The sequence below is a fragment of the Marmota marmota genome, unplaced genomic scaffold (genome assembly GCF_001458135.2).
Source record: "Marmota marmota marmota unplaced genomic scaffold, marMar, whole genome shotgun sequence".
In the NCBI taxonomy this organism is placed as follows: Eukaryota; Metazoa; Chordata; class Mammalia; order Rodentia; family Sciuridae; genus Marmota; species Marmota marmota.
Window position 1 is genome coordinate 721,323 of NW_026000224.1, and position 23,630 is coordinate 744,952.

The 23,630-nt window shown below is 50.4% G+C and overlaps 1 protein-coding gene across 4 annotated transcripts in view; it reads right to left on the minus strand.

The window, feature by feature from the left end:
* Mcph1 (microcephalin 1) overlaps positions 1 to 23,044 on the minus strand; it is a 195,610-nt gene extending 172,566 nt beyond the window's left edge. For all 4 annotated transcript variants that reach the window (XM_048792824.1, XM_015504640.2, XM_048792823.1 and 1 more), the window contains exons 1-3: positions 22,911 to 23,044; positions 18,597 to 18,715; positions 1,336 to 1,423 (exon numbers count right to left, since the gene is read on the minus strand). In XM_048792824.1, coding sequence (XP_048648781.1) covers positions 1,336 to 1,423; positions 18,597 to 18,715; positions 22,911 to 22,922 — 219 coding nt within the window. In that variant the 5' untranslated portion in view covers positions 22,923 to 23,044. The remainder of the gene's footprint in view (positions 1 to 1,335; positions 1,424 to 18,596; positions 18,716 to 22,910) is intronic.
* Positions 23,045 to 23,630: the final 586 nt, after the last annotated feature.

The window sequence follows — 23,630 nt, forward strand, 5'->3', positions numbered from 1 at the left end:
CTAATCGGAGTAACCCAGGAGGCTGAGGCTAGAGAATAGCAAATTTGAGGCCAGCCTTATCAACTTAGTAAGATCCTGTTACAAAATTAAAAATAAGAAGGTCTGGGGATGTAGCTCAGTGATAACAAGCCCCTGGGCTCAATTCCTAGTATAAAAATAAAAATTGCAATTGCATTTAGAAAAGGAAAGTTTGATTTTTAGACAGAATTCAAGTATATGAGCAGTCATTATGCATCAGATCAGCAAAAAACAATCATATCCAGCATTGATCAGCATCAAGAAATACATTTCTGATAGAATGTAAAATGTGTATTCTGAGCCAGTAATTTCTAGGTATCCAACCTGGAGATATAAAACTCAAAACACGTCCCACGAGTAAAAAGCTTCGCAGAGGCTGACAATGACCTAAACACATATGACCTGGGGAGAGGCACATCCATGCTGTGTACCACGGTGCAGAGACAGTTCCACAAAGGACCTCAATGGCAGACCATCGAGACCCACTCTCAAGTGGAAAAGCAAAAGCAACCCCGTAACCACCACTTACAGATGAAGAGCCCCAGGTTCGCAGAGCTCACGGGTGAGTGCAACACGTGTGTTCTGAGGCGGTCCTCCAGGACCCTCGCAAACTGAAAGTTGCTTATTTAGAGGGAAGGGGCATCAATAGATATGTGTTATCTGGGCTTCCTCGATGTTCTCTCCGCTGGCGCAGTCGGGAGACTGCTGGGCACGCAGCCCACACTCATTCCACATACCACCTGGAGAAGCCACGGCTGCTTCATTTATAGGAAGTGAGCTGTTCACGTGTGCCCGATTCAGTTTGGACAAAATCTTCAAGTCTCTAGCAGAGATTCTAGTCTAGCTTTCACTTTCATAGGAAGCTACCCTCAAATCTCAAAACTTTGAAACAAGTCAAAAACTGAAGAGGCTGGTAGTTCAAATGTGAACTGGACTCAATGCAAGCAGTGTCCAACGCTAGCTGTGAAGCAGACCTCCTGTAATAATAAAGGGCTTTTCACACTCAGATGTGTTTGTATTGGGCTCTTGAGATTCTGCAAGGAACAAAGACCTTTAGTACAGGTCTAAACTGAGTTCTAAGCAAACACTGAAGCACCCGAGGTCAGCAACTGCTAGTTTTCCACTTGGGTCAACCACAGATTTCCACTTTTCATAAATCAAAGCAGTCATGGGCTAAGATGAACTATAATGTGCCAAAACACCACGTGAAGAAGATGACAGGATCACCAGCGTGACAGACGACTCTGGAAGATACTTCCGGAAGCCCTGTCTTCTAGGGGTCAGTTGCCCGGGCCTGCGGCGGATGGGCACACTCACCTTCCTCCTCATCAGGCACGGCAAGAGCTCGTTAGTGTTGGTGGCAGGGAACAGCGACTCCTCAACGCGTGCTCCGGCTGTCCTGCACCTGTGTGGTTAAGATGAAGAAGCACTTAGGAAGGGTCTCTGTCATGTTCACACAGCATCCGACCTGCTCACGTGTCAGCCATCCAGGACATTCAGGCATGGGTCATTTAAAGTGAGCACACTCAACACCAAATTCAGATCCATAGCATTAAACTCTCCAAGTCTTCTCCACTCGGTGTTTTGGTACATTTAAGAGGAGTAGCAGGTACAAGCAGCACGATTTTTATGTAACAATTTTAGGCTTGTAACACTTCATACTCACCAGTGCATGGCACTCATGAAGGTAAAGCAGACACTGGTCAGTGTTTAAGAAGATCAGGGTGAACAGGTCGTAAGACGAGTGGGCAGGAGGGACAAGACAAAGTTGAAGCCAGAGACTTTCCTCCAAATCCCTTCCCATGCTTGTCAGAGACCCCAGAGCACCAGGTGGGCAATGCCATGACCTTGGAGCTGTGCCTTCCACCCCAGCCCTCCACTGCCACTTCGGAGCACCCTGCTCATCCCCTCAACCATTACCCTCCCCCTGGGCACTGTCACTCAGATCTAGACAGCGCATCTGCTTTCCAAGGGACCTGCGACCTCCGATTCCCTTGTATCACTGAGATCTCAGAACATCCTCTCTCCAACCCAAGTCAAAGACCTCCCGTCACTCCTGTGTTTGCAGGAGGCTCTCACCCACCTGTCGGACAAGTCTTATAACATGGCCCCTAACCACATCTCTGGTTACCTCTCACAAGCCTGTCCCTGGTCAGCGTCTAATATGCAGACAGATGTTTGAAAAAATAACCTACTAAAGAAGTGCAATGAGGAATGCCTGCCCACGGGTATAGAATCCACCATGACACACCAGAAGAGGAGGAAGTTTCAGAGATGTGTGTGATGTACATGGTTTACACAGAATGTTAAAAGAAAAACAGGACGTGACCAGGGCGGCGAGTCTGGAGCTCAGAACACCCCTGTTGTTCCCGACACCCTTTTGAGCACATGCAACAGCAAAACTGTTCCACAACTGGCATCGCCTCTCTTCAACTTCCCAGACCCTATGGGTGCACACAGGGTTTCAGGACCTCGGCACCAACAAACTGCCCGCAGACACGAGAGTACAACTATCTTGAAGGAAGCGGGACGCAGGAGGAATCTGCAAAAGCGTGGAAGAGCAGCAACTGTAGGAGAGGAGCACAACCAGGCAGAGCACACTGGACGCCGCAGGCCAGATCAAGCTGCAACCGGAGCAGGTCCCAGGCCCAGTGCTGTGGAGGAAGACTCAGGACAAGGATCCCACCCAGAAGCACAGCTCTGGCAGAAGCACCCGTGTGAGCAGGTGGCACTCTTGGGAAACACCACTGGAAAGAGGGGATGAGCAGTCAGACGGCAGAGAACCGGGCACCTCAGGGCTGCAGGCCAAGCGCAAGAGCCTGGGCCCCGGCTTAGGAAGGGTGCCAGGGAGGGTCACAGGCGTGTGCTCACAGGCAGAGGGCTGGGTCCAGGATGATGACCCAGGAGAGACCAGTCGGGGATACCATTGTAACTGAGGGAGGTGGCACCGAGGCTCAGCAGGGGCAGTGGGGGTGGGGACAGGGGACGAACTGAGCAAACTTCAGGTATTGAAACAAAGTCCTTGACCTTTGGTTAAGTCTGGTCAGATAAACACGATTTTCTCTTACCCCCAAAAGTGCCAATAAAATGCCAGGAAAACAGAAAACCCAACAAAAGTGAAGAGTAGATAAGAGCTGTCTGAGGAACTTAAAACGCAGAGAGAAAGGAAAGCCAGGCCTGGCAGCAGGAGACCTGAGCCCAGGGGTTCAAGTGCAGGAGTAGAGAGCAGAGGGCTGCTGGACCTCAGGCAGGGGCGCACGGGAGCCTGGGGACTCGGGTGCAGGAGCCAAGAGCAGAGAGCTGCTGGACCTCAGGGAGGTGTGAAGGAGCCAGAGCCTGCGGACTCGGGTGGAGGAGCAAAGGGCTGCTGGACCTCAGGGAGGCATGCAGGAGCTGAGAGCTGCTGGACCCTGCAAGGCTGCAGCAATGCCCAAGATGGCCAGCCGACTGGCTCTGGATGCAAGGATCCAGGCCAAGCTCCGGGAGAAGAAAGCGCGACTTGAGGAGAAACGTGCCCTGGTAGACTCAGAGCCAGCTACAGTTTTACAGTCTTAATACAAATGCAGACAACTGATCTGATGAAAACTTATGTCGATTGGAATAAAAACAGGAAGACTGCAACTATGCAGACAGCGGGTGCATGTACAAGGGAGCAGGGTGCCCTGGAAGGGAGCTAGCTACAAACCTCTCCCCGTCAGAGTGGTAAGAATTAGGTAGGGAACATCCAAACTAAAATTGAGACAGCAGCATGGCCTGTGCTTGGAACGGTGGGGGCAAAAGCAACCCCTGTGGAAACAGCATGCCTAGGAGCCAAGCAGGGGTCTGGAAGGACGGCTGTTCTCCACCATGCACCTGGGGAGGGGGTTCTCCCGGTCAGTATTATGTTCCACACACACTCCATCAGGACACGGAATGAAGCTGCTCACCCGACACCTGGACCTTGCCACAAAGCAGCACATACATGGTCCCATTTATGCGAAATGTTCAGACAGGAAAATCCAGAGATGGAGCAAGTCAGTAGATGCCTTGGGGTCGGGTGATGGCTAGAGGGTAGAAGGTTTTGTTTCCAGGCAATGAAAATGTTTTAAAATTGTGGTGATGGCCACACAACTATGTGAATGTTTAAAACCAGTGAAATATTTTAAGAGAACTGTAGGCAATTAAATCTTAACACACCAAGAACACGAGACACTACCGCATATCCACTCAAATGGCTAAAATTCAGAAGATGATAAATACCAAAAGATGGAAAAATGCTGTTGAAGATGGGGAGAAAACTGAATGCTCATGCACTGCTGGTGGGATTACAACCACCTCGGCACCAAGCTGGGAAACAACCCAAGAGGAAAGAAAACATGTATCCATAGCAACTCCATCCAAATAACCACAACACAAACCTCTCCAAACCCCTCGGCTGGGGAGCGGATAAGCACACTGCGGCACAGCAACAGAATGCTACTCGGCTGTAAAAAGGAACCACCCCCCCCCCAACCTGCACCCAAAAGACACCGCAGACCTCAGGAACAGAGGAGCCAGGCCAAGACGGCATGCAGGCGCCACCCGTCCCCTCCCTGTCATGCAGGGACCTGGGCAGGAGGCAGGCTGCCGGTGCAGGCCTGTGGGAAGGTTCTGGGTGACCACACGGCTCTGGGTTTGGTGGTGGTGACTTGATGCATTTTTCAGGATTCAGCAATCGGTACTGTTAGAATGAGCATCTTTATATAAATTGTGTTTTTATTTTAGTTGTACACGAATTTTTTTTTTTTTTTTTAAATGTGGTGTTGGGGGTCGCACCCAGCGCCTCACACATGCGAGGCAAGCACTCTAATACCAACCCACAACCCCAGCCCTGTAAATTGTTTTTATAAAGCCAATTTTGATAAACCACACAAGCCTGTAGAAAGCCTATTAACTGCATGGTGAGCAGAATCCTGGCCCCAAGAACAGAGATGAGAAACCAGGAGGAGGGGTGGAAGAGAACAGGGATGGCCGCCTTCTTAGATGGCCCCTTTCTCAAATACCCTTAAGTTATGAATTTCAACCTTGAACAGTTTTACTGGCTTCTCACTTCTGCAAAATATCACTTATTTACCACTAAGGCCAGTAACAACGTGTAAGAGGAGGAGGGGCAGTGCACACAGCTGGACAGAGGCGAGGATGGACAGACGGGGGCAGCTGTCCCAGCACCACGCCCTACCGTGAGCACCCGGGTGCAGCTTGGCTGGCTGGAGCACTGCTCAGGCCGGCAGGCAGGGGCCTCCACCTCAGGACAGGAGGCTCCGCCCAGAGCATCATGTGCAAGTGGGTTCCCAGCTGGCAGCTCCAGGAAAGGCTGGAATAACAGGCAACGACGTGGTCTGCCCCCTGGAGGTCCAGCTTCCCAGCAGCTGGTCGGGATCTGAAGACATGGAGGACACAGTCCCCAGATCCCATCTGCCTAGGCTGAACTACTGTCCCCCCAAGGAAGCAAACAGGTCTCAAGGCGGGTCCCTTCACCCTGTATGCGAACAGCCTGCCCGTGAGCTTTCACAGTGACGTCTGCAGCTGCTACAGGGAAAGCCACATCCGACAGGCACTTGAGGGACATCTAGTCAGACAAAAAGCTTCCATTCCCATTTTCTTCAGGAAAATAAGATAACATTAGCCCCCCACCTAGTGGTCAGAAAGAAAAGTATCACAAGAAAGCTCTAGAAGTCAACTTTCTGACCCTCGTCCTCTAGCATCACAGCTCCAGAGCCCATGGAGACAAAGGGGCACCCCTCCCTCTGGGGAGCCCTGCTCTGCGGAGCTCCTGCCCCCAGGCTTCCCGTGGCACACCTGCCTGGCCCTCAGGCTGCCTCGACTCTCCTGGTCCAACCTCACCGCCGCATCGCCCACTGTCATCGCCGTCCTCTGAGCCCGGTCAGCTCAGCAACCTACGCATCCCCTACAGGGACGGTGACCTTCATCTTTGACGATTCCAGCTGCAAGCACACATGTCCCTGTGGTTCAAGGGTGAGCCCAAGCAGGGCCCCTGGGGAGCTGGGAGGAGAGTGTTCTGTGAGCACAGGGAAAGCACAGGTGAACCTGAACTGGGTGTGGGCACAGGGCCCCCGCTGTGGTCGGGCTCCAGGAGCTCGCCTGCCTGGGCGGCCCCACCCCGCATCCCCGTGGGGCCCCAGCATAGTGGGCACCTCCACAACACTGTGCTACCTCCTGGAAAGCTGACCGGGAGACAGCACTAGGACTCAGCCTGTGAAAAAGGAAAGAACTTTAACAAGGGCACGCGAGGGAAGGGCACTGGAAGGCGACACCGCAGCAGGTAACTAGAGCAGGACACCAGAGCTGCCCCTAGGCCATCTGCTGCTCAGCAGCCCCCGTTCCTGACGCGCACAGGAAGCCAGCACAATGAGGCCCACAGACTTCCTCCATAAGGGACCAAGCACGAGGGCTCGTTCACCTTCACACTAGGGGTGCAAACACTGCGGAGATGCAGACTTTCCGAAGGGCGGGCAGACAGAAGAGGGTGAAGGCAGCAAGGTTCCTGCTCACCGACTTTTCTTGAAAACACGTGAGCAGTTCTGGAAGGCCCCAGTTCCCCTCCACACTCACTCGCCTGGCCACACTGTCTTCCCACGGCCTCCTGCCAGCAGCCCTCCTGGGTCTGCAGCAGGGGCTTCTGTACTGCTGGGAGCAGACGGCTCGACTCCATCCTGGATCTTATCGGAATGTACGCCCAGGATGTAAAAACCTCCTCAGTAAAGGGGACAACGCAGGTTCCTGGTCTGGTGACACCTTCAGTATGTCACAGATCCCAATAAGCTTGCCTTGAGCTACACAAACGCCGTGGCCATGAGTGATGAACTCTGGCCAGTGCTGGAACTGGACACACTAGAGCAGGAGGAGAAGCCAGCCTTTCAGCTTCCCAATGGCTGCCACATGCTGCACCACCCTCCAGGGACAAAGCCAGCCCATGTGAAGTGGCGTTTCCCCCACTTAGGGCAGAAGTGCTCAGCACCCTCCAAAGCCACTCACAAGACTTACCCCGAGCGTAGAAGCCCCTCCAGCCGAGGCAGCCTTCAGACCTCAGCCCGAGCCCCACCCATCCTGTCGCTTCCCCAGGAACCCTGTCCCACTCACGGGGCTTCAGAGCCATCATGGGCAGACCCTGACCTTCATGGGGTGAGCGAGCACTGTGGAGAAGTGCCCGAGGTGTGACCCAGCACACACACACCCAGACCTGGAGAGCCACAGCTGGCCATCACCCGTACTGACCGACGGCAGTTCTTCAGCATTTGGACATGAAAAATGTTGGGTCCTGGGGAATCTAACTGGCAGGTTTAAAAACCATTTGTTCTTTTGACAACTTCTCAGCACACAGTGGGCTTGGCAGCTTGCAGCAGGAAGAACAAGTGAACTGACTCAGATGGCCAGCCTGTCCGTCCACCTCCAACGAGCCCTCCATGTCCAAGTACACAGCACCTGGGGCCCGCTCCCCTCCAGCATGCAGACCCAGGGCACAGGGACAGAAGGAGCGTCAACTCTGGCGTGGGGCAGAGGCACCAGACAGGGCCACACCAGAGGGGCACCTGTGCAGAGCACAGCCCAGAGAACCAGAGCCGCAGAACGAGGGCAGTACACAGGACCGAAGGTCAGGATTCGACTGGGATGGACGAGTGTCCATCAGGGACTGGAGCTGAACGAGGAGCACCTCCCCTCAGGCAGGACAGCCTGGCCCAGGGCGTGGGTGGCAGGCGGGGCCATGGTGCTAAGGCCCGGAGTCAGGACAAGAGTCCCAGGATCCCCAGAGCAGCTGATAAGACAAGCGGGCAAGGCGCGCTCAGCGACTGCAGCTGGCGCATCCCCCTTGCCAGGCCCAAGTCCAAAACCTGTGGATTCGGGATTTTATGGGCTTGGTCAGAGGCAGCCTGATGACTGTCTGTCCTGGCGACTGCTCCGTCTCCCACCTTCCTAGCCTATAGCAGGATGGGGGAGGAGCTTTCTCAGAAGTGTCCTCCACACTCATCTAGGTGGCCTCCTTAGAATGAGACACCACCATCCCCCGAGGGAAATCCCAAGTGACCTGGGAGTCTCCCAAGATCCAACACAGGTCACAGTCCTGGTGAGGGCAAGGAGGACCGGTTATTTACCCACTGGAAGGACTTTTGCCCACGCCAAGTCCACTGCACAGGGAGCCCTTGGCCATGAGGAAGTGCCCCACCAGCACACCACCCGGAGATCGCATACCACCTGAGGGCAGTGAGAACAGGAGCTGTGGGGCTTCCCAGGGAACACTGCCCACAGCGAACTGGCAGTCCTCCACAGCGCCAGCCTCAGGAAGCCCGAGAGTAAGGGACAGGCTCAGGGGTCCAAGGTAGGAGGCGTCCACAGGGTTTCCCATGGACACTGCCCGTGGCCATGCAGGACCCGTCCCCAGCCTGGGAAACAGCCACCCCAGGGGTGATGGGCAAGGACCCTCCCTCTGTCAGTGATTAGTTTAGAAATGTAACTTCATGATCAGCTTTCCTTCACAACTTGGAGGCGACAGCCCAGCTGACCTTGATTTCTTCTGTTTTCAATATAGACGTTTCTGCTGTCCAAAGGAAATGTCAGAATCCTCCCAGTGGCTGTTAGACAGCAAAATGGGATTCTAGTGACACCTAGCGACCTCACACAAAATGTACACACCACAGGAGAAACGGGGGGTCATGGGACAGTGAATAGGCTGATGTGTGACAGATGCGAGGTCATTACAGCTCTTACCCGTGTTCCGTGGAGAGCTCAAGTAAGCTTAGGACAGTCAGGGAAATGCAAATGCAAATACCACTCCTCGCCTACACACTGGGAAAGAAAGGTGCTAAAACAGGTGTCCTTTGACCTGCTTGAAACAGGGGAGATGAGCACGTTTTCCAGGAGCAACAGGCAGCATCTATCAAGCATGAATATAAAACCCTTTGAACTCAAACCAGAACCAGGGAAGGACTCCTATGTCTGCACAAAGGTAGTGTGACAGGCCGAGACCAGACAAGTGAAGAGTTATGTTCCCGACAGGCAGGCAGAGTCTGCAGATCTATCACAAAACATTTCTGTAACTCCGCATCACGTACAGCCCCGATAGAATCCTAATTAGAATAGGTTATATTCTGTGTGTGTGTAACTTGTCAAACACATTCTACCGTCATATGTAACTAAAGAGTGAAGCACGATTTTTAAAAAAGGGCTGGGGATATGCTCTGTGGTAAAGCGTCTCTGGGTTCAATCTAGGGCCTACCAGACTGAAAAGATCAGTTCAGAACACATTACAGTAAGCCTGTCAGACCACAGGAGGGGAGGAAAAAACCTCGAGTTCCCGGTGAAGAGATCAGATAACCAGCAACGGAAAAGAGAGTTACACTGGTACCAGACACGTCACAGAGAGCACTCTACGTCCCACTTCTGCCTCTTCCCAAACCAACGCCCAAGTACAGTCCGCACTGTGAAGAGCTCTGGAAGAGGGGGAGAGGCAACCCTAAAGGGAGCATCTGTGGTCCCCACTCCCTCCTCCCCATGGAAGGAGGGCAGTCTCTGGGGGAACGAAGGCGCTGGGCAGCTCAAGGCACCAGAAGAACCTGCCGTCACTCAGCTGAAGAGACCAGGGGAGAAGCCTGCACAGCCAGGACCACCAGGTGCCAGGTAAGGTTTCAGGGAATAAAGGACCGGAGAAGAACCTCACACCTTAGAGGACAAAGTCCAAGTCCAACATCCCCGGGCTTAAGATCACAGTCTGCATTTCAACTTTCAGTGAGTGAACTTTAAAACAAAAACATGGGCAGGCACAGTGGCACACGCCTGTAATCCCAGCAGTTTAGGAGGCCGAGGCAGGAGGATCGAGTTCAAAACCAGCCTCAGCAAAAGTGAGGTGCTGACAGTGAGACTCCGTCTACAAATAAAACACAAAATAGGGCCGGAGATGAATTCAATCCCCAGTAGTGCCCCCCTCCCAAAACAAACAAACAAAAACATGGGTACTTACAGCACACTGGGTTGACTGTAATTTATCACAATTATAGCCAGGACCGTCTCAAGAGAGCCAGGAGAGAGGAATTCAAAGGCTCCCAGAGAATTACACCAACTTGGTCTTTATCATACATATCAGATGGCCACACTGTACTCCACAAATACCCAGAACATCAACTAAGAAGCAATCTAAGCTAGCAACTGAAGAAACAGCATGCAAAACGGCCAAGAAAGCCTCACCCTGGGAACGCAAGGTGGCTTCCCCCACAGGGCCACATGCGCCTACTGTAACAGAACGCAGGGAAAGTGCACGCATCCTCCAGATGCCCAGGAAGCACTTAACACACCACTTAATTAGGAAAAAAAACAAAAAGCCAGGAATGCGGGGAGCTCCTCAACCGGGAAAAGCACCCACAGGGCAGCGGTTGTGGCTCGGTGGCAGAGCGCTTGCCGGGCACACATGAGGCCCCGTGTTCCATCCTCAGCACATGAAAATAAAGGTATTGTGTCCACTACAACTAAAAAATTAAAAACATCTACAAAAAGCCTCCGACTATCGTCACACTCAAACACCGAAGCCTTCTCTCCCGAGGTCACACCTGTTCAACATGCTAGAAGCTCTAGTGAGGGAAATTAGACAAGGAAGAGAAACACAAGGCAGCCAGGATGCAAAGAAGATGACCTCTACTTGCAGACGACCCCCAACACTGTATACAGAAGTTCTGAGGAATCCACGAATACCTAGAACAAGTCTAGCAAAGTTGACGAATGTAAGATACAAAGATGGGGTTTAGTTCCAAATACTCCAACCACCAAAAATTCAACAATGACGTTAAGATGACAACTATTCACATGAAAGTGACAAAAAAATATTTTGGAATAAACTTAATCAATGGAGTATACAGTTTGTACACTGAGAACTACAAAAAACACAAAGCAAAAAATACATCTTGTCAGGCACAGTGGCACACGCCTATAATCCCAGTGGCTCAGGAGGCCGAGGAAGGAGAATCACGAGTTCAAAGCCAGCCTCAGCAACTCAGCGAGGCCTTAAGCAACTGAGCAAGACCCATTTCAAAATGAAATATGAAAAGGGCTGGGGCGTCACTCAGTAGTTAAGCACCCCTAGGTTCAACACCTAGCGCATACACAGAAAAACATTCATGGATTTAAAGATTAAATATTAATTCAGCAACGTGCTCCTGATTAATCCAGACTCAACACAATCTATCACTCCCAGCTGCTCTCCACCACCCCATTTTTATCCTCTGCTCCAGAAACACCAATCCTAAAATTCACATGGAAATGCAAGGTACCCTCAGTAAACAATGTTGAAAAGAAAAATGAAGTTGGAGGACTCTGTCCCAATTTCAAATTTTACTGCAGAACTATAGTAAATCAAGACTATGTGTTAGTGACACAAAGATAAGCTTACAGTTCAAAGGGAACTGTGGCTCCAGGAATGAGCTCATGCATTTATGGCCAACCAGTTCTCAACAAGGGTGCCAGGACCACTGAAAGGGAAAAGAACCATCTCTTCAAAAAACGGCTTTGGGTCAACAAAGGTGATTGCATGCAGAACAGCAAAGGTCGAAGTCCACTCACATCACGCGAACACGACTCAGGTGGGCGCAGACCTAAGCGTGACAGACCAGTCTGTAGGCGCACCTGTGCAAATCCGTGTGTCCTGGGATTAAGCAGTGATTTCTTGGACACAACATTTAAAGCACAATGAGGTGGGGAGGAAGAGATGAACTACATATAATCAAAGTTAAGACCTTTTCTTTCAAAGGAATACTATTGAGAAAATGAAAACCCATAAAACGGGAAAAAATGTTTACAAATAACACGTGATAACCGTCTTATAACCAGACTACATAAAAAACCTGGTAAGTAACCCGATTTTAAAATTTGAACCATGCATTTGAATAGATGTTTCTCCAAAGAAAATAACAAGACTACCACTAAAAGCTGCTCAGCGTCATCAGTCATTAGGAAACAGCTTTGACAGGGAGACAGTCGTCTATAAAGGCCGCATCAAGACAAGGGCTCGGGGAAGTCGACCTCCATACATCACTTGGCGCAGCCACTGTGGAAAACAGTTGGGCGGTTCCTCAAAAAACCAATTAAGCACACGGGCGGATCCCATGAGAGCCAGGAGAATACACGTCTACCCAAGAAACTGAGGATGCACACTCACAGAAAAACCTGTGCACCGACGCTCACAGCAGCCAGAAGCTGTCGATGAGCGATTTTACCAAGCCATTAGTGTCAGCAACTTCACTAGCCACACCAATGGCTCTTCACAACACACTGTAAAAAAAAAAAAAAAAAAAAAAAAAAATCATCACGACAAGCCCGAGTGTGGCACGACCAGAACAGGCAAATCCAGAGGCACAAGCTGGGTCCCAGGTTCCCAGGGAGGGGGGCTCGAGGTGTGACTCCTAGCAGCTCAGCTCAGGGTTCTCCCCAGTACAGGAGGGACCAGAACTGCCTGTGGAAGGTACAAGAAACTCTGAAAGGACGGGTGGGCTCTGATGTGAACTTTATTTCAAAATAACAAAGGCTGAACAATTATGAGATGGAGAATTATTCATTGAAAGGAAAAACACCAGAGGAAACAAATCTTCAGGAATGAAGACCAACAGAAACATAAGCAAGCAATGTTCAAAGTCAGACAACTATTTAAAGCAAAATTTACAACAATATCTCAGAATTCAGAATGCATACGTGTATAATCCACAGGAGAACCCTAACACAAGGCAAGATGTGCATCACCCAATTCCTGTGGCTAACGAGCACCCATGATCAGAAAACTTGAAACCCGAAACTTTAAGCATCAATATTTTGCTTAAAATGATTTGGGTTTGGGGGGCTGGGGCTGTAGCTCAGTGGCAGAGCACCTGCCTAGAAGGTGAGAAGCACTGGGTTCAATCCTTAGCACCACATAAAAATAAAGGCATTCTGTCCAACAACTACAGAAAAATTGAAAGACTGGATTTTGTAACACTCCAAGTTTTAGATTTTTGGATTATAGATATTCAATCAATAAAGTCTACAAAAATTTTCCAAAATCAGATACTTCCTTCCGGTCCCTTCTGTAATTGGGATACTCAACACGTGTGTTGACTTCTCGGCAGACTTAGAAATGGATATGTTGTAATCCTCAAAAGGAATCACTATTTTTTAAAAAAATAATAATGGCAAGAGCTATAGCTTTGAAAGTCAGCTCAAATAATCCCAAATAGGAAAGGGGCAGAAAAGCATAAGATGCTTACCTCTCCAGGCTCGGAAGGTTAAGAACAGCAATGCCCAGGGGGCACTGAGCACCCCAGTGCCCAGATCTTAGTCTGATGCTGCCCCAGAGAGGAGCCAGGCCCCTGAGCAGGTGGCGGATTCCACAGCTAGGGTAAAGCAGGTGCGAGACAGACTTATCTCACCTGGTGACGGCAGTAAAGAAGTGGTGCAAAGGGGAAACCCACAGTGCCAAGAAACCAGCTCAAAGCTGCCACTACCAGAGCTGAGCAACAGGAGCCCCAGAGAGTAAAACTGATAAGTCGATGAAAAACAGGCATAAATGGGTCAGGAATACTCACCCTCAACACAGAAGCAAGCAGGCATGTGCGGGTGGCGGACGGCACACATGGAGGTGGTGCTGGACGTGGAGAACAATAACCAAGAATCATAGGTAAGACTGGACAAGAATCAGCCACGGTGCTGCACCAGAGGGAGGGAGAGATGGGGAGACGCCCCAAGGAGCAGAAGGCCTGGGCGCTAGATGACACCTCCCACTGGCGACTTTAAACCATCAATGGTGTGGTAGCCACACCTGCCACACAGCTACTTGGGAGCTGGAGGAGGGGGTATCACAAGTTCAAAGCAGCTGAATGAGACCCTGTCCCAAAATTAAAGTGCTGAGGATATAGCTCAGTGGTAGAACACCTGATTCAGCCCCCAGTACCACGCAGATAGGACATCAGTGCAAGACTCAAACTCTGCCAGGTGACTGCAGCAAACATGACCACCAAGGGCAGGTGGGGCACCCCATCACTGAGGGAGCTTCTGACTACCTGATCTCAGGACAACCCAGTGAAGAGCACCCGTTTTACACAAAAGGGTGCTGGGATCACGAGGCAGGATTCTCACACATTCAAAGTGTATTTCCCAAGACATCTTCAAATGGAAATTTCAAAAAGAAATTTTCAGAGGAAAGTATTCTGCTGTGGTGTCATCTAAAGGCAAAGGGGTTACAGGCTTGGTCCCCAAGGTGGGGGGAGGTGGTAGAAGTCCTGGGCCTCCTTTGGACTGTGGGACTCCAGCTCCTCCTCTTGCTTTAGGCCATGGGGCAGTTTGCCCTGCCATATGCTCCTGTGCCGCAGTCTGGCTGGGCACAAAATAACCGAGCCGCCACACAACCTTGTAGGTTCAAAACAGGAACTCCTTTATTCTCTGCACTCCCGCGAATGCCACGCACCCGGCCTTCTCCCGGGACACACCACACACACACACACACACACACACACACACACACACACACACACACCAGAAATCCCTCCTCCGGCACTTCCCCAAACAACAGGAACTCCCCAGGAATCCCGGCGAGAACTCCAAAGTAGCAGGCCTAGGGGGACAGCAGGGGTCTAATATACAATTGAATACACAGCTTAACATAACCATCATCATCTCTTTTTTTTTTTTAATTTATTTATTTATTTAATTTTTTTTTAGTTTTCGGCAGACACACATCTTTGTATGTGGTGCTGAGGATCAAACCCGGGCCGCACGCATGCCAGGCAAGCACGCTACCGCTTGAGCCAGATCCCCAGCCCAACCATCATCATCTCAATGGCTTGCTGGCATCACCTCTCAACCACTCCTTTCTGGCAAAAATGCCACGCATCATCCCCACTCGGCTGTGGCCCTCAACACTCCTGTCCCATGCACCACAGACCAGAGGGTAAAAGCAATCACCCCAGCCCCATCCTGCACTCAGCTTCCAAGACCAGGAGCAAACCGACCTTTCCTGGGCAGCATCTCTGGTGGCATATTATACTAATGTGAGCCAACAATGCTCATCTTAGTTGTAGTTTAGCTTCCTGTAACTGCTTCTCCCAAAACTGATCACATAAAACATCCACTATTAGAGCCACAGAGAATTAAAGCAGATCACAAGCAGCAATCAAGCCCCAAGACTCTTCTACATTCTCACTAAATTAATGAAAGCCTTGAGTAATAGGGCCCAGGTGGCTGTGGGGCAAGGCTGCGTGAGGTCAGGGTCCAGCAGCTCTGGAGGGGGCCATGAGGAACACCTACTTTCAATCAGTCTTACTGGGACCTTAAAACTGGTCTAAACACACGAGTCCTATAATTTGAAATACAGTTGGTCTTCATTTCCCGCAGCAGAGCTCCTAAAACCCTTGAAAATTCCCAAAGGAGGGGTCTTCTGTTGTTCACGTGGGTCCACTTTCACAAGGCCTGCGCTTGTGCCAAGACTGACTCGGGGTGGGGCCCTGGATGGCTGGTCCTGGGAAGCCTGGTGAACACCAGAGGCCTGGAGCTTTCAGCCCCATCCGCACACTTCCAGAAAAGTGAGGGGACAGGGAGGGGATGGGAGATGAAGCTCTGTAGCTCTTCAAAGGGGAGTCTAACAGGCTCGGGTTGCTGAACAGGGCTGGAGGTAGAGGAGGCTGGCACACCTGTGCCGACACCCCAGGCCTCGCCCCATGAGTCCTTTATCTTGTATCCTTTAGAAGAAGCCAATCACGGAAAGGAAAGCATTTTCTCGAGTTTTGTGAGCTGTTCTAAGTAATCAGCAAACTTAGAGTCCGGGCCGGGGTGGTGTCTGGTCTGAAGGAGCAGAGGCCAAGACTTGCAGTTTGCATCTCAGGTGAGGACAAACGCATGGGACCACACCCCTACCTGTGTGATCCAGAGAACTGAACCAAAGTCTAGGACACCCAGCTGGTGCTCAGGGTGCTGGAGAATAGCTTGACATGGAGAAACCGCAGACACCTGGTATCAGAAGGCTAAGACCACAGAGACACCAAGCGTGTGTGTTCCCAAACGTAAAGTCCACTGATGGACAACAGCAGGGTGCAGCCTCAAGACTCTTGGGAGGACATGACCTTCTAAAGGTTTTCCAGGACGATGCCACAGGGAAGATGGGCTCCCAGGTCTGCAGCCGCCAGGCCCTGCCTGCAGTGCCCTTAGCATTCCCCTAGGTAAGGAGTTATTTGAGGTCTGTCATGTTCTGGGGTCTCCAGAGCACCTGGTGTACCTCTCTGCCGGTCACTGCTGAAGGCAGAACTACTTCCAGGATAAGTGGCTCAACACAGAAGGGTCCCCTGTGGACTCAGGTGCCGCCCAGTTCCATTCTCGGCCCAGCCTCCAAGCTTAACGCTCTCCAGCCACACCCTCCTTTCCTTCCAAACCCAGTCTCTGCAGAGCCAACCACCCCTCAACCTATCCAAGGGCATCCACTGTTACCTCACAGCCTCCCCACCATGTGCTCCTGAGCTGGGGCCCCATGACCTCTTGGATCACGGCCTTGCAGGGGCCTCACAGCCTACCCTCTCCCGGGCGTGGCTGCCTGGCAAAGCCCCAACCCTGATGAGCACAAGACCCCTGCTCCCTTCTGCTTGAGGGCCACTGGGCAAACCACTGTCCTGCTCCCCTGGCCTCACAGACATCCTCAAGCCAGCCCCGAGCACAGAGCTGGCGGAAGACCTTCTCTGACCACTCTCCCCTGTTCCTAGACAGCTATTTCAAGTGTTCTCCTGAGCCCCCTGACACTGTTTGCCCTGCCCTCGTGCTCAGAGGGGAGCCTTGCTTCCTCTCACCAAGGAAGCAAACAAACAAGCACACCCCTGTGATCCCGGAGACTGGGGAGGCGAGTTAGATGATCAGGTTTGAGGCTGACCTCAGCAAGCTAGCCAGACCCTATCTCAAAACAACAGACGGCCTGGGGATGTAGCTCGATGGAAAAGGGACTGGGGATGTGGCTCAGTGGTAAAGTGTCTTGGGTTCAATCCCTAGTACCAAAAAGAAAACTCCAAATAAAAGATTTCCACAAGTCCTGACTGCCACATCTACTCACTTAACAGGAACTGCCCGGAACATCTGCATTCCCTCCTGTACTTAGGAGGATGGTCCAACGACCTGTCCTTGACCCTGCCCACCCACTGAGGTAACCCACAGGCCACCTGCACTGGTGGACGCTGCCTCAGCATCACCGAGCCCTGCACTGGACCCCCTCAGGCCACACACAGGGATGCTACGAGACTCACCACGCTGCCCGCCTCGCCCCGTTGAGTGGCCAGCATGCTGCACTTGCAACCCTCTCCTCCCAACTTCCATCTCAGGGACTCCCATCTTTATTACTCCCACGAATCAATCAAATCTGCTCCCCAAGATGACCTGTGACTCGGCTGCCGATTCCAGGGGTGGCCCCTCAGAACTCCTTTACTCGGCCCACTGCTGCTTTGAAAGTGTCACCAGACCTCCAGAACCCTCCTCCTGGCTGCTGAGCTTTGGTTCCTGGCCTCCAAACCCAGGAGCACTCCATCCCAAACCTCTCCCTTCCCTTCTATGTCCACCAAGGAGCCCCTCCAGCTGCCGGCTTTGGTATCTGCAAACTGAACTCCCACATTCCCATCTCCCCCCAGGTTCCAGACATCGGCCTGCCTTACGTCTCCACAGCAGGTAGAGTAAATGCCTCTAACTTGGTGTCCAAACAACTCCCAATTCCCCAGTAAGCCCTCCTGAAGCCTCCCAAGTCAGTATGTGGAACACCATCTTCTGGTTCCTCTGGCCTCAAATTCTCAGTCATCCTGATTTCTTCTTCTCTACAAACACCAAATCCTCAGGGGATGTGCTTTGCCCTTACCTTCAAAAACACCTCCTGATCCTCGGTGCCACACTGTGGCCAGCAGGTCCAGCCTGGACTCCAAGCCTCCCTGTGATCTGCTGGCCACTGCCCCAGCCTGCTCTTTACATCACGGGGCCTTGCACACTCTGCTCCCACGTCCCTCTGAACTCAGCCTCCACCTCCACCTCCCAGTCTTGCGATAGCTGTAATGTGTCCCCAACCTCACCCCCGGGAATGTAGTCAGTGATCACATTTGGAGACAAGATATTTAAAAAGACAACCAGCCACAGCAAAGTCACCGATTTAGGCCCTAATCCAATCTGACCAGCTTCCTGGCGAAAAGAGATTGGGACACAGACACACAGGGAAGACCCAAGACAAGGGGAGAAGCAGGTTCAACACAAGTCAAGGAGAGGCCTCAGGACACAAGCCTGGAGACCCCTGGAGTTTGGACATGGGGCCTTCCCCAGGCCAGGGCATGTGGCCATCCCGGCAGGAGTTGGCTAGTATGCTCCGCCCCCGATACCCAGCACACTGCCCCTCAGGTCTTCACACCACTTGCCCTCTAGACAGAACTGGTTCACACCATACCCATTTTCAGCTGCAGAAACTGAGGGCTTGAAGAAGTCAAATTGTTCAATAAGAGGTAGAGGGGGAAACTACCTAGTTTCCGACCCATGCAAAATATCAGCAGTAGGTTTTTACTACTAAACGTCAACAGAAGAGCGGTACTTACTTTTCCACCCAGAGCACGGATACGAGCTTTGCCCCCGTCTTCTGGGCTTTGTCCCAAGTGCTCTGGTACCCATCTTTGAAAACAACATGAGTTACTTGTTTGTTAAAAGTTTTTGATACCTGTAGACAAAACACAGAAAACCAAAAGTACATTACTATTTGCTCAATTTCTTATGCACAAGTGATCAAAAAGGATATGTTAGTCAATATGTGTCAATAAAAGTGTCCAAAGCCCCTACACCCCAGTGTTCCATTCTGGCACACTGACAACTGTGTACTGCTGCTACCAACGCAGCTGGTTAGAATGGGTGTCTGCCACCCGCTTACCTCTGCTCCCCCCAAAAAGGCAGAGTCGAAGCTGCACGAGGACAGATGAGAGGAAAAGTGGACCAGAGGAGGCACATGGCTTAGGGGCAGGACAGAGGGAACCATCAGACCATTAAAGTTCCCGAGAACCACCGCCCCTTCAAGTGAGACAAAAAACTCAGAGGACACAGGAATCGCATATCTAATATTAAAGGCACTTAATATTTCCAATCACTGCACTCCCAATAAGATTGGAAGATTTCCTCTTGAAAGAATCAGACTTGGAGGTACTCGAAACTTCTAAAATAAGAAAAAAATTGTCCATAAATATGGGACAAGGAGGTTGAGGAAATATTCCCGATAGAGCACACAGGAGATGGGGAAGAAGTAAAGGAAACATCAGAAGCACAGGGTAGAGCAGGACCCACCACTGGACTGCACCAATTTAAAAAAATGGAGAAATAAGATGAAAAATATCTTTGTTACTGGACTGGGGGGCAGGGACCAAGCCAACCCAGGGGACTAAAGAAATTACAAAAGAAATAATCAAAGAAAAATTTCTTAAACTTCAGGACATGCATACTGAATCACGGGAAATCCCCCAGGGGCCCAGCACCAGGGTAGAAGCGGGGCCACAGCAAGCACATGTAAGAAGTCAGCAGGTTTCAGGATGTCTGGAATAAAGAACAGTCTTCCAAAGGGCTTAGAAAGGGGGTGGAAAGGGAAAGTAGCCTCCCTCCACGGTAAGAAATAACACTGGAAGTGAGGAAATGATGAAAAAGCCTTCTAGGGAAAAACATGTGCTACCATTTTATAATCAGCCAGACACCAAAGGAGATGGTACAATTCCAACATCCACAGCATCAGAAAATAAGCCTTTTAGGTATCCTTTCTGGATGTGGAATCACCCCCGTTTTGTATATTCAACTTTATTGAAGGAATACCTGCCCTCGGGCTACCACTGGCATTGCCCAGGCTCCAGGGTCCTCACTGACACTGCCCAAAGGTCAAAAGCAGCCTAAGATCGCACCCCAAGGCCGAGGTCTCTGGCCTCACTTCTCATCTCCTAGGCCCTCTCACATCGTGGAGGGGGATCAGTACATGAGGCATTTCAAGAGGGACACAGGCCATTCACAACTTACTGCAGGACACCGTTAGGATGGTTCTCCTTCATTATTGCTGCAAATCCTTTTACTATGCTCAATTAATAAAACAAATGATTGTAGGTTTGCATGTATGGGAAAAACAGTCTAAGCAGGGTTTGGTATCATCAGTGGATTCAGGCATCCCCTGGGGTTTTGGAATGTGTTCCCTGGGATAAGCAAGCTGCTCAACACGGGAAACAAAGGGCTGCTGCTTTGCCAGGTCTGTGCTGTCCATTGTACACCCTGCCCATCTGTCTTTTTAATATCGCACAGGGGGAGCTCAAAATGCAGTCAGGAATGGTTGGGCTGAGATTTCAGGACAAGACTGACCCCAGAGAGCCTCTCAAGCATTTGGGGCCATTTCCCCCAAGGCCTTTATCAAGTTTTGCAAACTAGCAGCACTTCTAAACACCTTTTAAGGAGGTGAGGTTGGTGAAAATTGGAACACATGCCTCAGAACAGAAGGGGGTCTAATGAAATCCCCAGGCCTGGTGTCAAGAAGCCAAGGGCTGCATCTGGAAACCTGAGTCCCACATTCCACCTATTGGATATGGAAAACGAAAAACCCCAAGGCAGTGTGGCCTGGGAAAGGGGAATGAAAAGGAAAGTCACACATTGACGTCTTTCTCAAGGTAAATCCCTTTCAGACAATGGCTGCAAGCAGGGAGAAAGTGTTTCATCAAACCTAGAATGATTCTCCAGGAAACACTAATCTCTTCCAAGGTAAATCCTCCAGGTGCTGGCCACTGACCCCAGCCCAAGGACTCAAACTCCAGAGTGCCCAGACATGCTCACCGAGTCACTCACAACCTATAAGCCCAGTCCCTTCCTTTGTTCGGTGACTCATTTTCCACTGGGAAAGTAGGTTCATTCCCGTAGTTGTAGTCCTATTCCTGAAAAAGGCTGACATTATTTGTGAAGTTTGCATTCAGCCGGGTCTCTTTGCTTAACACTACCATATCCAGTAAGATATCTCTCTCCACTGCAGGCTGGATTTTTATAGAGATGGTCCCTGATTTACCATGATTACACTTTTTTTTTTTTTAATTTTAAGATACACAAAACTGGGGCTAGCGTTGTGGCTCAGGGGCAGAGCGCTCACCTAGGACGTGCAAGGACCTGGGTTTGATCCTCAGCACCACATAAAAATGAAGGTATTGTGTCCAACTACACCTAAATAAAAATACACAAGAGTGGAACACATTCGGTCGGAGTTTTGGTCTTTGCCCTGGCTGGCACTGAAACAATACTCTGGAGACGCCGGACAACGGGATGCAGCAGTGGTTCCCCACCGGCCACGATCACCAAGTTGACCCTGTGCTGTGCTGTGTTAAACGAATTTCTGGCATTCCGTATTTTCGATTTACAGTGGGTTTATAGCAGAACATAACCTCATCATGGGGGTGGGAGGGTCTATAATCCAATTCCTCTTCCTGAAAGTCTGATCTCAGCCTTTGATCCTTTATTCCCCAGGGAGTGGCTAGGGTGGTCAAACAGCCCCCTCCCCTGTGTGAAATTTAGAAACTCTGGTGGGGGTAAGGGTCTCTTTATGCCCCAGGCACCCTTTGCCTCATCCTAATCCTTACATTTTAATTCACCCTTCAACTCAGTCTACCAGCCAGCCTCTCAGATGCCAAAACCACACTTAATTCACAGCTAAACTTGCCAGCAGAGTAGTCTATGTTCACTGCACCGTTTCCTCAAATGTCAAAGCCTGGACCAATCTAGATCCCCTTCGCCCACTTCACAGAAAACTGGCACTGCCGAGTTCAACAATAACTTTCCAGTTCTCAACCTGAAATACACTTGCCATGCAGCCTGGGGACATAGCTCAGTGGTAGGGTGCTTGCTGAGTGTGCTAGAGGCCTTGGGTTTGATCCCCAGCATGGAGGAAAAATTTTTGATAAAGTATATGTGCCATCCTATGTGTCTTGAGGCTCTGTGGCATTTTCAAATTCCATCTTAATTTATTTATATACTGGGGATTTAAGCAGGGGCACTTCACCTTCACCGCTGAGCTACATCCCCACACCATTTTTAAGATGGGGTCTTGGACTTGTGATCCTTCCGTCTCAGCCTCTCTAGGAGTCACTGGGTTACAGGTGTGCCATCACAAGGGCCTCAGATTCCATCTTTAAACTCCTTCCCCCACTTGCCTTCAGCACCACTCCCTCATTTTTCTGACATTCCTCTCCCTGCCCCTCACTGCTCAGCAGGCCTCTTGAGCACTGCTCCTCCTAACGACGTAAGAAGGACGATACCCACACTCCTGGCCTCATCTGACCCCCATTATCATGTCTCTAGCCTTCAACACCTCAAGTTTCAGATCTCTACATCCAAGCATCGAACAAGGTATTTCCAATGTGCCCAAATTCACAACCTTTCCCTCAGAAACCTACCCCTTTTCCTGCTTTAACAGCACCATGCACCCAACACCAATGCAGGAACCAGGCCTCACTACCGTCCCTCTACACTTGAGGCCTACCAGACCAGCTCTCAGCGCTTCCTATTTTGGTTCTTCCTCACACCACTTCCCACTACCTGGTCCTTCGTGTTCTAAGTAATCACGCCGGATAGAAGAAAAGGCAAATGCCAGGCGTGGTGGAGCACTCCTTTAATCCCAGCAGCTTAGGAGGCTGGAGCAGGAGGATCAGGAGTTCAAAGACAGCCTCAGCAATTTAGTGAGGCTCTAAGCAACTCAGTGAGAACCTGTTTCTAAATAAAATATAAAAAAGGGCTGGGGATGTGGCTCAGTGGTTGAGCACCTCCGAGTTCAATCCCCAGTACCAAGGGGAAAAAAAAGGCAGGTGCATCTCTTTACTTCTAAGACTGTTATACGGAACACCAGTAAAATGAATTCTTACCTTTGCCCCCATATCCAGGAGTTGGTTTGTAAATGTTTTTGAGTAATTCTCTGTCCCACTGGAAGACCACACCTCAACGTAGGCCACAACATCTGAAAACACAAGACGCTCACGTGAAATACACACTGGTCATTTCAGCATCCCTTTGCCCAATAGATTTTGCTCTTGTTCTATTGAAAAGTTAAAACTTAATAGTACCAGTGTTATTTATGGTACTCAAAAACTTAATCCAACACCTTTCCTGATATCACATTTTGCATTTCTAATACCCAATGCTCTTCCCAATTTCCTAAACAAGGTTTAATTATTCCAATGCAGGAGTCAGCTTTCTGGAAAGAGACAGAAAGTAAATATTTTAAGGCTTTGAGGCACAAAAAGCATCTTCCAACTATTTAACTTCATGGTCACAGCCTAGCCACAGGCGGTGTTAATGAGCTAGCATAGCTGTGTTCGAACACAACATGGAGAAATACATTAAAGTTTGTCATATTTTTTTCTTTTCAACGTCTTAGAAATGGCAAAATTTCTTAGCTTGCAGGTCCTACAAAAACAGGCAACAAGCCAGATCTGGCCTTGGCTTAGGGCACTAAAACAGTACCTCTGTTTTAGTTGATAACTTCTAAAAACCTGGTGTTTTAGAAGAATATTCCTGCGTCACTGGTAAACAACTGAGCCAAGCAACAGGAAGGTCAAGTTCACTTTACAAGATACTGAATAGTA